Source organism: Parasteatoda tepidariorum, chromosome 3, assembly GCF_043381705.1.
Source record: "Parasteatoda tepidariorum isolate YZ-2023 chromosome 3, CAS_Ptep_4.0, whole genome shotgun sequence".
Classification (NCBI taxonomy): domain Eukaryota; kingdom Metazoa; phylum Arthropoda; class Arachnida; order Araneae; family Theridiidae; genus Parasteatoda; species Parasteatoda tepidariorum.
Genome location: NC_092206.1, coordinates 59,115,102 through 59,128,975, shown reverse-complemented (window position 1 = coordinate 59,128,975; position 13,874 = coordinate 59,115,102). Strand labels below are relative to the sequence as shown.

Sequence of the window (13,874 nt, the reverse complement as noted above, 5' to 3'; positions counted from 1 at the left end):
TTTTTATTATTCCATTCTTTGTGTGTTTTTCGAGGAATCGAAAAAAAAAAAATGAATCGGGGAATCGAAAATCATCAAGTTTGAAAGAATCGTCATAGAATTTTTATTTTTTTAATTTGATCATTCTGTCTCAATGTATCGAATTATTTGCTGCCGCTTTAAAACCAAAGTTTTTCATATTGAAAACTGAAAAAATCTTCACCCAACAGATGCAATCTGTATCAATAGTTATAGATTTTATTTGTTAACAGAAAAACTGTATCTTTTGACTTATTTTATCATTTTTCTAAAGTTAACAAGGAAATTCAGTTGCAAATCAAAGAAAAATAATTACTGTCTGTGTTGCTTGCTTCTGTAGATCAATTCAAAATGGTCCTATCAGCTCGTCAAATTTTAACTTTGTTAGCATTTGAAGAGCATTTCAGCAGGCGGTAAATCGACGTACATGTTTTTTTTTTTTAAAAAAAACTAAAAGTTTAACAGTTAATAGTTCTTGAACTAATATAATCGAAACGTAAATTTTTTTTTATTCCAGCGAAATCCTTGTACAGTTTTCTACACACCTTCGCAATTCACAAACTTTCAAGGTCTTGTAAATTTTTCGAGGCAAAATCGAATGTAACGGAAAGCAAAAATTGAGAAAATTTTTTTCGAAAAAAGCACTTAAAATTGCAAATTAGAATTTCGAAAAAAAAATAAATAAATCTGTGTTAAGTTGATAAGTAAATATGAAACTTTCAACATTTCAAATTTTAATTCTGTTTACATTTCTGCGATCCTTAGAGCGACCGGTATGATATTTTTTACTACAAGCTTAATAGTTAATAATTCTTGAACTAATTATTGAACGTTAAATTACTTTATTGCATCGTAATCTCTGCAAGTGTTTCTGCACACTTTAATAATTTCAAGTTTTTAAGTCCTATAGTTTTTACGAAACATACCAAAAAGTAACGTAAAGCTGTAATCGGTGGCTTTTACGATTTTTCAATGAATAGAGATAATTTAATTGTATGCCTTTGAACAAAATATTTGAAAACTTTAACCGAAATTAAAGCAAAAAAAAAAAAAACCCAACATTTTTTTCTTTAAATGAATTATTTTGCTTAATAAAATTTTACTTATTTTACAATCAACGAAAGTAATGTTAACTTATTCAGCTCATTTATATATAATGTAACAAAAATTAAAACACTATTTTTCAGAGGCCAACAAACTTCAACCTGATTTTTAGAGCGTTTAAGGCTCATCGTTACTGGACGTTTTTATATAAAAACATTTATTTGAATAAACTATTAAAACTATTTCAACAAAACCTAGATAAGATGAAGAAAATACAGTTTTATTTGTTTATTTTCTGGAGATGTACTGAAAAAAAGGGCTTTCTCTTGGTATAAAAATCTTCGACCGTCAAATTACAGGTAAGAAAGTGCGATAAATTTGAACTTGAGGTAGTCATCCGTGGTAATGACCCACTGTGCCGAGACAGTGCATTGACCTTAAGATCGACCAAAATCAAGGTCTTAAACTTCTTTTTCTTTCTTCAGGGGGTGAAGCTTGTGTTTACCTTGATATTCTCACGCGGTCCCTTGTCTTCCGGTTTCCAACTACTTTACTGGCCACTCTACAAATTTCATAATCATTACGGGACAAGGTTCTCGTCTTGAAAGGAACTGGTGAGTATATTGGTTCGTTTTGTAATAATTTCTTCATGAGTTAATCATAGGGTTCGTTATGTTCAACGCTTTATGACTCATTTAATTGGTCCTCATGAAACAGTTATGAAATTATAGATTTTTGAAAGATTTAATTTTTTTTCTGTCGTTATGTTAATTTATTTTAAATTGCTTTTCGTATGTAGAACTAGTTTAAAATTATTTGGAATTTTTGAAGGATTATTTTATTTTAAAAAACCAGTCTTATTTCGCCGACCATTCGAAAAAACGAAAATGTGGCGAAAGTAATGTCCAGACTCAAAAGTTTTTGTTTACATTTATTTGGTTCGTTAGGAAATTTTTCTTACGATAATAATAATAATAATAATTCTGTGATTATTTCAATTAACTTATTATTCTGCATTGAGAAATATTTAAGTTGATAATATTTTGATTCTTTTGATTATATTATTGTCATTAAAAATTGAATTTTTTTTGTTTTTGTTTTGGCAAGAAAAAAAATGACTCAATAATTTTCTTTGAAACCAATTTCATGACTAAAAGGTTTTGTTTTAACTAATTTGGTCTCCAAAACTTTTAAATTATTAATTGTAAATAGTATTTATATATTAACGGAAATAATAAAAATAAATTATATGTAAAAATGATTACAACTTAGCGAATAAATTCTCTCTATATTTTTTTATAATGTTACCGTTGAAAATGAATAATAAAGAATGAATAAAGTTTCATAAGATTTTAGAACGTAATTTAAATTAAAAATTTCTTCAACGAAGTATTTAGTTACATTATTTATAATTTTTTTAAAGGTATCTAATTTAAATCGATAAATATTTATGTATCAAGAACTTTTAAGGAATTGTGTTTAACCACAGATTTGTCATTAGGAAAGGACAGGCCACCATGGAATACTTTACACTATAGAACAAAAACAAAAACTTTGTACATATTTACACGGTGAAAAAAGCAGTTGCCACCATTTTTTGTGTAAAGATAAATTTAAAATTTTTATAGTTCGTGAAGTCATATTTTTTTAATTTACTTTTTCATTGTTATTTTTATTTATTTATTCACTTTTGCATGTGTATTTATTGACAAATATATTCATACGCATTCCAATTAATTTAATAGCTTCATTACAAAAACATTTAATTTAAAAGCAAGTGCGCTTTTAGTAATATATTCGCACTATTTCTTTCAATGAATTGATATTTTGTTCAGTTTATATAATTTCTTGCGAGACAACTACAGTTCGGTACTTAGAAATGTAACTAAAATCTGTAACTAAAATATAATACTACTGCAAATATAGTTTTAAGTAATAAACTCTAATTATCGTGCGAAAAAGCATATAAAATTTTCAAAATAACAATTATTTGAAACAATTTGTGCGAATATATTTCAAATAATATGTTTTTAAGCAAAAGTTTTTTGCAATAAAGCTATGGAATTGATTTTAATGTGCATGAAAATATATGCTGTCAGTGATCAAACACACAAAAAATAAATAAATAAATAATAATGAAAAAAAAAATAATTCAACAATGAAAAAGTGAAAGAAAATGTAACACTGTAAAAAGTTTTTATTTATCTCAACACCAAAAATTGTGGCAACTTTTTTCACAGTGATTATACGTTTTGTTTTTATGTAATTAATGGTTTTTATTTTATATAAATTTTTTTATCTTATTTTTATTTAATCTGAAATTAAATCTACTCAACCGCATCTGTGTATAGCATAATAATTTTGGGATATTTTAATTAGATAATTTTTAATTTTGAGTCAACAGCTTGTTTATCACAGAGAAACAAAAATGATTGCAATCATAGGAGTAGGCGAACGGAGTGAGCAGGGTGTGGATATTTACATAGAAATTAAAAATATTTTAAAGATTAGTTTGCAATCTTTTTCTATATTATATTAACAAAAAACGATATTTTGAAAAACTTCGTTTTGGATTGAAAAAAAGTAAAAGAGGGAGGTTTTTCGAGTGTCGTTTTATGGCCATATATTTCATTAACATTTATTTTATTTGTAACGTATTTGTTTTTTTTTTTTTTTAAATTGATTTTGCTTACAACCGTGATTTTAAACCTGGATCACTTCTTAATTGTTGCTATTATGAGGTGTTACACACTTAACTGTTAGAAATTTTTCGGAGAAATGGTTATGAAACAAACTACATATTTAATCGTTATTTTACCATATTCAAACAAAATAGCCAAATAAACATAAATAAGATAGTATCCATACTGTTAATGGTGAGAAAAATCGTTTATTATCTACTTTCACTTAATATGGTTAAACAACCAGAATTTTATTGCACCACCTGAGGCCACTTTTTTCTAGATGGGTGCAAATTATAGTCGAGATCTGTGTGTCTCATGACCGCCAAAACGGGAATTCGAATCCCAGTGTTGAAATCACAATATTCCCTTCAATACAGAAAGAGTTTCCGGTGTCATGCACTCCCCAATTTGTAACCTGGACTATTAGAACACGATTCTCGCAATCGCTCATAGATGGCAGCACTATAAATCTGCTTAACACAAAAAAGTCTTGAATTTTCATGCTAGTTCTAAAGGTTAAAAGACCGTATAGTTTTGTGTTCACGTTTTTTCAACCACACTAGTTGCAAAAGACTTCAAAACCATAAAGATAAAATATGCGTTCTTTACCGTAAATTTTACGGTTAATTGGATGGATATTTTACCGTAATTTTGAAATGAAAATTCTAACAGTGTATTAAAGCTTTTTCCTAAAAATCATATGAAATATTTGTTTTTAAATTGAATGCATTGCAAAAATTTTATTCTGTTTTCTTGTTTTATCGTTATTAAGAATAATAAACATAATTAGATAAAATGATTACTTTTCCGAAATTCATATTTTCTGTGAATAAAAAAAATATTTAGCAATTGGCAATTGCTTTAATAATTTAAACATAACTTAAATAAATAAAAGAGTTTCTAAGCATTTTAGCCTCTAGATATTATAGTTAAATTAAAATGAAACTTTTCAAGATTTTCCAATTCAATTTAAACATTTATAAGTATTTTTATATTAGTAACGATAAAAATGCTGCATAATTTGTTATAGATCTAAAAAATAGTAAAAATAAAATGAAATAAACATATTTACAGTTTAAAATTTATTCTTAAATCACTATAATTTCATGAAAAGCTTTTGAAAGCATACAAATATTTTCTAGTTTAAATAGTTCTGAAATCTTTAATTTCAAATTTGACTCCTAATTACCTGAGGGAGTTTTGAATTTTGTTGTAGGTATTTGTTTACGAAATCAAATTACATTCGTAACATTTTACTCTAATAACAAATCTATATTGAAGTTCGGTATAAATAATTTTATATTTCCTTATTCAGGTGAGATTCAAATGTATCATAATTTGTTTTTCGTCTTTCGAACGAAATAATAAATTAAACGAAAGTAACAATAATAATAATAATTTGGAATGCATTTATTTATCAGAAAATTCTTTATCATTAATGTGTTTATACATTCGAATTTGCCAAATTTATGGCAATTGAAAATTAAACGTTTAAAAATATTTTTAACGATTTTCTGAATAATTTTAACTTGGGATAAAAAAAAAATCGAAACCATTTCCCTTTTATTTAAGTATTACAATCTAGCTTCATAATAAATTAATTAAATGATAAAGTTTAAAATGAAAGATTCTGAACCTATGTCAATCTATTTTTTATTCAAGGAATCTAAAATTTTGGAATTTCTTGCTTTAAAATTCTTAAGAGAATTCAGATAAAACTGAAAAATTTTGAAGTTGAACAATTTAGTTGATGTTGAAAAAAATAGTTTGTAAGAATGCACACAGTTCATTAATGCATTTATTTTACAAATTAAGCATTATCTTTAAAAGGTTTAAACAATACAGAGTATTTTACGTAGAATTGTTTGTAAAAATTATACATTAATCTTTCTGTTTTCTAATTTAATATGCATGATTTGTGTAGATTTTAGGAACATTTTGGACTAAACTTTAGGAACTTAGATAAAATGTCTATAAAACAGGTATATTTATAAAAAAAAATATGAATTTGTTAATTTAATTCTTAGATTTATTAGTTCTGATTTGACTTTCGACCTAAGAATTTGCATATGTCCGAGTGACTTTCTTTCAAATTAAACTGAAATCTTGAACACGCGAAGAGTTGCTATAAGTATTTATATCACTACAGAGTATTTATATCACATACTATTCATATGTTATTAATTTTGGAAATATTTTTCACGCAATACTTCTAAATTTAGTAATTGTGAAATTTTAACACCACAATGAATATTTAACTGATTAACTACGCTAATATAAATTACTTCAAGTAAAATTAATATAAATTGATGCCAATACTATTTTCTATACAATTTTAAAAGTAGAAAAAAATCATATTAAATAAAGACAGTCAATTATTCACTTCGAATAAATCTGTAATAAAAGTAAGTTTTAAAACGAGCTGTGTATTCCATTTTAAGCAAGAAAAATATTTCTAATTAATAAAACTAATAAGTTAATTTATTTTTTCTCAGGAAGTGTATAATGAAATTCATTATTGATGCAATTAATTTTTCTTATATGTGCATTTACTTGAGAGTGAGCATAAAAAATATAATTTAAAAGACTAGGATAAAGCTTTTAGTTTTTTTTTAATCTTCAGTAAATAATTCCTAATTACATTTATAAGTAGAAGGAATTAATAGGAAAATTTTAATTTCGTTCAAAATTGAATAAAAAACTTTTTCGTATGTTTTACAGTCATCTAACATGTTTTTTTTCTTCTCCAAAATAGTAATTTCTTCAATATGTTCTTTAAGCGAGAAAATTGTTTTATTTAGTTGAATTAAGAAAGTGCTCTAAATAAAATTAAAAAAATAAGGAATTATAATTTGGAAAACTTAATTTACTGCACTATAAAGCATTTTTTTCAATTTCAACAATTTAATCCTTTATAATTTTTAAATTCAATTTTTTTAAAAATAAAATAGTGATTTATTTCTTTTAAAAGATATTAAGAGTATGATAAGTGCGTTAAGATTTTAGAAATTCTGTGCTGTGATTGGCTATTTTTTTATTAAGTGTCACATAAAAAAATATCAGCAATAGACAAGACTACTCATGGATCTCCAGTTTTTAGGGTTTTAATATGTTGCTTTAAATAATAAAAAAAAGTAAAATTAACTTAAACGCTTTTTTTTATAAGAAAAAATATTGTTTGTATTTTTACTGTCAATATTTAAGTTTAATTATTTCCGTTTTACTGACTATAGTTCGTCTAAAGTGAGAACTTCTAGTCATTCGTCTCGACCCGTGGCGGTGACTATGGTAACGAGGTATAACTATTTTAAGTAGGGGGCGTGGGGTTATTGTTTACGACAGGTTTTGGCTCGGGTCAACGAGAGAAAGGGAGTCGTTTTCTTCTGTCTATAGTGTTAACCCTAGAGTGAAGAGAAGCTACCCTCCCTGAAATGCTCTATTCTTGTTTCCATGACAGCAGACGGCCTCAGAATTTGTGGCGGGGGGAGTGCTTACCGTAGACAAACTATATCACTCATGGGCTGCAATAGTGGCACAAGTAAAAAAACACGCGTTTTGGACTAAGAACGGGTGTAAATAGGAAAATACGCATTCTTTTCAGCAGTTATACTAGCACACTAATAATTCAACTTGAAGGTAATCTTCGTTTAAGCAAACTAAAGCATTTCTTATGCATTTTCCTTAGCAATGAAAACTTTAAACCCAGTTATCTCAAACATGATTTTTTGAGTTGTGCCGCTATTGAAGCCCATGAGCGATATGAAGTTCCACATCCTAAAGGTACTAGAACAGGGACAAAATGTCTGAGATGCTTTCGTTTATTAGAGCTATTATCCGTCTTACCAAAATGGCAGTAGACGTCAAACTGACGAATCTACACGAGGAGAAACAACACACCCTTTAATGCCAAAACTACTTCAGTTTTTTTCCTTAAGGCGATTCTTTTAATTTAAATTCTTTTTATTCTTAAGGAAAGCACATTTGCTAATGTGCTAAGCAATCTTCGCTGTTCATTTGCTAATGTGCTGCTTAGCATTGTAGACATGAAAAAGAGGTGCACAAAAGGATTAAATAACACTCGTTGCTCGAAATATCTCATCTCTATGTGTCTTATAAAGTGACGAAAATTCAAGTGAAAACTATGAAATTACCTTCTTGTACCTCTTGACCACATCGTGATCAAATTTACGTCATCCTGTGATTCGCCTTGCATACCCATGGAACCATATACAAGGTTGGCACTCCACAGGGAGAACAGGGAAAATACAGGGAATTTAAAAATCACCTAAAATAACAGGTTTTTTTTCCAATGCCCACCTGGAGATTACTTACATCATACAGACATCTGAAGGTCAGATTTGTTGGCCACTCTTTCAGGGCACCATATTAGGTGGGCCAGCGTTACTCCCACAGTATGGGCAGATAGTGCAGAGAAGGAAAGAACATCCATGCAGCCCGGGATTCGAACCCAGAATCTCTCTGATGCAAGGGCAGTTCTCTAACAGCTACACAGGCCGGTCCGCAAAAAGAGCAGGGTAAATGCAGGGAATTTTGATTTTTTTCTTTACAAACAGGGAAAATACAGGGAATTTTGCTTCTTATTTTTGACTTTTAAAAAATGGTGACCACTCAAAGTGTAATCTATGGGATATTTAACCATGATATTTCAGCTATACTAAACTATTTCATTTATTATAGCATTATTTAAGTATGTTCAGCTGTTTTTCCAGCAATCAAAACTAATAAATATAGTTAGCCCAATAGCTCACACAAGAGCACAGTAATTGTTGTTTCCTCTTAATATACAGGGTGTTCCAAAATTATCTTTACAACTTCAAAAATTCATAACTTCGAACATAAACAAGATATTTAAATTCTGTCTTTTGCATGTATTACTGCAACTAATAAAGTTTTTTTTCCAATAGGCTGAAAAGTTTTAAGTGAGGATGTGGACACCACAACAGAAAGCTCAATGCGTTTCATGGCCGTATTCGCTCCACATTTTCTGGACTTGTGCTGGGTCGTCCGGCTCCACTTTTATGCAATACTGATCCGGTGCTCATGAAGCTTGTGTGCCATGCACGGATGGAGGGTCTGGATTGGATTGAGTCTCTTTGGAAATTTGTCCTGAAGTTCCGTTGCACCTGTGTATCTGATTTCGTCTCTATGAACCATGAGACGAATACGGCCATGAGACGCATTGAGCTTTCTGTTGTGGTGTCCACATCCTCACTTAAAAACTTTTCAGCGTATTGAAAAAAAAACTTTATTAGTTGCAGTAATACATGCAAAAGACAGAATATAAATATCTTGTTTATGTTCGAAGTTATAAATTTTTGAAGTTGTAAAGATAATTTTGGAACACCCTGTTATGTGTATAATATGTACAGGGAAAACACGGAGAATTTTTTCCCTCCAGATTTGAGTGGCAACCCTGGAAAAGAGCCTTTATGACTCTAGCAATCCGGGATCACAGGGACGCAATCTTCATTCGGTATTCTCGTATTACAACTCATAGTAGTACGTATGCGTACTCTTTAGTACTCTCGGAGCGTGTGTGCCTCAGAAAGCTCTTTTTTTTCTCAGCCAGTCTTGAAGGGGTTAAGTTATTTTTGAATTAAAACTATTGGTTGTTACTTTTCTTATGTATTTTTATTTTCCTGACTCCAATAGGTATAAATGATGGAAAACCACTGGTTGGTCTTATTTTTGCTATTTGCAATTCGCCTAGCTTTAGCTGAGCCTGGTGAGTTGATACAGTTTTTTTTTTAACTATTACTTTTTTTAATCTTACTTAATTTTGAGCTTTTACTAAATTATAGGTGAATTAATCATTCTCCATATTTCTTTTCACCTATTTAAGTCGTTTCTCATAATCTTTTCCTTTAATTAAAAATGAGAAATAATTTTATTCAAGGCATCTTTTTAAATATTTAAATTTTTTTTTTAAATGCAGCATGCCAACATTCTAGCTTTTTCTCGCGATCCCCAAAGACCCACAAACACTTGTTTTTAAATTAACCAGCTCACTTGTGTTCAAAGTGCCGTCAATCCTTGACAGTGAACCACATTCTGATCAGCGCATAAAGTATAAACAACTTAGACTTTAACGATGAATTTACAACTTTACAGTTTTTGATTGGAGATACTCCACACCAAAATGCTTTATTTCATCTTGAGATAGGTTTTTATTCAGTAATTTAGTTGTAATTCTGATAAAATTTTACTGACTGTTTATTTAAGTATTTTATTTCGGTAACTAAAAATTTTTAAGGCTGCTATTAGTGTACCACAATTTTATAAAATTGCCGAGAGTAGTCCCGTTTTAAGCTCTTATATTTAATTAATTTAGTGCATAAAAATTATGCGTTATAACGTAAAAAAGTATAATCATAGTGCAATAGAAAACTGTGAAGTACATCTTTCAGTTTTCAGATGCTTCATTTCCTCAGAAGGATCAGTATTTTAGCTAGCATACATGTGTTTTCTCATTATTAGGATATTTTTCCAAACAATGCAAATATGAAGTTCATAAAATGAATATAATTGTTTAATTTAAAAGGTAAAGTTTAAGGTTTTGAAAGTTTTTAAGGAATGTAATTTAGAAGTTTCACATTTAAAGCTCTTTTTTCCTTGATATAAATATGTTTCACGAATTTTAATCATACTATTTATCCAGAAATAAGAGCACAATATTTAACGAAATGAAAATATTGTTAAATTTTTATCTTCTTTTTTATTTATTCACGGGAATATTAAAATTTTTTGCAATTTTTTAATTTTAGATGGTATTAAAGAAGGAATTAAAGAAGAACCAACAACCAAAGTTTTTACCGAAGTTGAGACGGAAATAATAACATCGATAAAAGCCGTAACTGAACCTGTTCCCATACCACCAGAAAGTGAATCTGATGCAGCTCCTGCTCCCCCCCTGTCATTACTAAATGCCCCATCTTCAATTAAAACTGCTTCGTCTGGACAAAGAGTAAAAAATCCTGAATCTGGTAGTGCTTTTGGATTACCCTGGCAGTCAGTAGATGTTTCTTCTAAAGGTACAACCACGACAACCACAACTACAACAACATTGCCACCTCGTGTGCAGCAGTTCAATGAACATATACGAAATCAATACAAGCCTCAAAATCAGCAACAGCAAAAACCTCAGGTACAACAACAGCAAACACAGCAGCAATATCAGCCGCAAACACAACAGCAAGAACAACATCAACAGCAATCTCACTACCGACCGCAGTCACAATCACAGTATCGTCCACAGTTTCAGCAGCAGCAACAGACGAGACCATACGTTCAACAACAGTCTCAACAACAAGTGCAATCTCAACAGCAGACTCAACAAGAAGTACAAACACAAAACAGGATTCAACCTGCTTTCCAGCAACAAAGTCAGGAAAAAGTACAGCCCTCACTTCAACAGCAATCCCAGATACAAGTTCAACCATCCTTTGCAGAACAGTCACAACAAAAAGTTCAGCCAACACTTCAACAAACTCAGCAACGAATTAAACCTCCAACTCAACAGAGGATTCAACCTCCAACTCAACAGAGGATTCAACCTCCAACTCAACAGAGGATTCAACCCACAACTCAACAACCAATACAGAGAGTACAACCTCCAAGTCAACAATCTCAACAGCAAGTTCAACCTTCATTTTCTCAACAGCAACAATCTCAGCCCGCTTTCCAGCAAGTTCAATCACAAGAACAAGTTCAACCACAAATTCAACAGCAAACGCGTTATCAATACCACCAACAGTCACAACCACAAGTTCAAGACAAATTTCCCCCCGAATTTCCTAAAGAATCATATCACCATTCCATTGAAGAAACAGCTACTGGCGGTAAGCAGTATAAGGCTTCCGGAGTGAAAACTGCGCCAGCAGTTCAAACTGTCAGCCAAGAAGAGGGAGGAAACGAAGTAGATCCGATAATCAAAGAACCAGGAAACGAAGTAGAGCCGAAAATTAAAGAGCCAGGAAACGAAGTAGACCCGAAAATTAAAGAGCCATATCAAAGCCAACCAAGTGAAGAAGAGAGGTTAAAAAAAGCAGATTTGGCTCTTAATGAGTATTTTACCGATGTTCTGCAAAACCTTAGTGTGAAAATGAAAACTGGCATGGATGAACCATTGGGAGAAGTTTTAGATCCAGTTAAGTTAGATGACATGCAACTTCAACCCTTGGTTGCTGGACAAGTATTCGATGTTAAAATGAAAAAGATTACAGTTGGTGGGCTGTCAGACTTTAAAATCACTCAATTGGAAAGTCAGTTGTCAGATTCTCGCATCAAAGTAGGCATTCATTATCCAAAACTAACAGCCAACTGTCTTTTCAACGCAAATGGTTCATTGTATGAAATTTTTAAAGTTACAGGCAAAGGTAATGCCACCATAATCTTCAATGATGTTTATGCCAGAACTGTTTTGTATCTTACAAAGGACGATGGAGTTTTGCAAGTGACGACTGCTGATCAGCCATATGTTGATTTTAAATCAGCTGAAATTCTTTTCCTTGATGAAGAGGCTCCTGAAGGTTCCGAACCTATCAAAGCAGAAAGTGTTGCGACCCAACTTGGACCGTTATACTTCTGGGTGCTCACTGCCAATGCCGTTGATAAGATTGATTATCCACTGGCTCTTTATTTCAATAAAGCATTACAGGGTTTTCCTCTTTCTGACTTTTTAGATGGATACGTTTTGCGTCAGCGGCATTTACGTATACATGTTCCTCATAATCCACTTCCATACGCTTACGTTTCATCTGATTTAGGTCAAATCTAAATAAGTGTTGTGTACTTTTTAAATTGAAAGCTGGCATTTTCAATTTAAAATTTTAATAAATTTTAAGCAATGTGTACTTAATTTTAAATCTCTCAATAATAATTTATGCCTATAAGTGATATTTCATACAAAAATTTAGCGCACAATATTTAACTTAACAAATACTGTAGAAATTGAGTGTTCTTATAGGCATTCTATAAATTTAAGGTAATTATTAGAATATTAGAACGGAGAAATTTAAACTTGTAAAATTTAGAATACGAATATTGTGTGATGTGCTTCATTTTTGTGTATTGTTTTGCAGCGTTTGTTTTTTATTATTTTTTATTATTATTCATTCTTAAGTTATTGCATTTTTAATTTATTATAATTTTATTTATAACGGAGCTGGTATCCATTCAAATAAATGATTACGTGTAACGTTGGAATGTAAATGTGTATTTTCATAATAAAAATTGCATGTCTTAAAGTTTTTATTTATTTCAGTTGCCTCTCTTTTGAACGAAGAATTATTTTTACACTGATTGTTTCTTAAAATATATGAAGCATTTACTTAAACTATATAAAGCTTCTACTAGTTATCAAAACATAAGTATACTTGAAATAAATTTATACTTCAGAAGAAAAGATGTTGTAACGGTTTTAATTCTTCCGTTATAGATAAAAATACTCTAAAATTAAAAAAATTTTGGCAAATCAATAACGTGAAAAATAGGTTCTTTCCGAGAGTTATTACGCAGTGAAGATGAACCGCACAGTGGAAAAACCCATTCTATCCGGATGACAATTCATTTTTTGTCAATGTCAGCTTTCATGGTTCTTCCTCGGTCTTCAGTTACTTCAGTATACTATTGCTTCTTTTAGCTGATCGTTAAAGGATGAAAACAAATATTACCAATCTCTTTTTCTAAAATTAATTAATAAACATATTACAGGAACATTTTTCAAAATATTAACTTCTTATGAAGGATGTGGCTGCCAACTTACAGATTAGTTGGAGGAAGCATTTATTTTGCTGTTGCCACTTTTATATTTTAATGTATCAATCTTTGTTTTTCAAATTTTAGAAAAAAATTTGTTATTCCAAACAAATTAAATCAAATCAGACTTGATGTGTTACCGACAAAGTTTGTAATAATTAAACCATTCTCACATTTCCCAGATATTGTATGCGAAATGACCAATCAACAAAATTGGAATTATAATTCTATCGTACTTGTAATCCTAGTAGCAGAATTCGATCTGCAGTATTATCTTCATAAACTCATATTTGTTCACTGCTCCAACGCAGTCAGAGATTATTACTGTAAAAATTAAGCTTTATCTAATAC

At 30.0% G+C, this 13,874-nt stretch overlaps 1 protein-coding gene across 1 annotated transcript; it reads left to right on the top strand.

The window, feature by feature from the left end:
- Window positions 1-1,325: 1,325 nt before the first annotated feature.
- Window positions 1,326-13,012, top strand: LOC107447692 (uncharacterized). Its single transcript, XM_016062676.4, has 3 exons — window positions 1,326-1,676; window positions 9,420-9,492; window positions 10,532-13,012. The coding sequence occupies exons 2-3, from the start codon at window positions 9,426-9,428 to the stop codon at window positions 12,541-12,543; spliced, it is 2,079 nt and encodes a 692-aa protein (XP_015918162.2). The 5' UTR covers window positions 1,326-1,676; window positions 9,420-9,425; the 3' UTR covers window positions 12,544-13,012.
- Window positions 13,013-13,874: the final 862 nt, after the last annotated feature.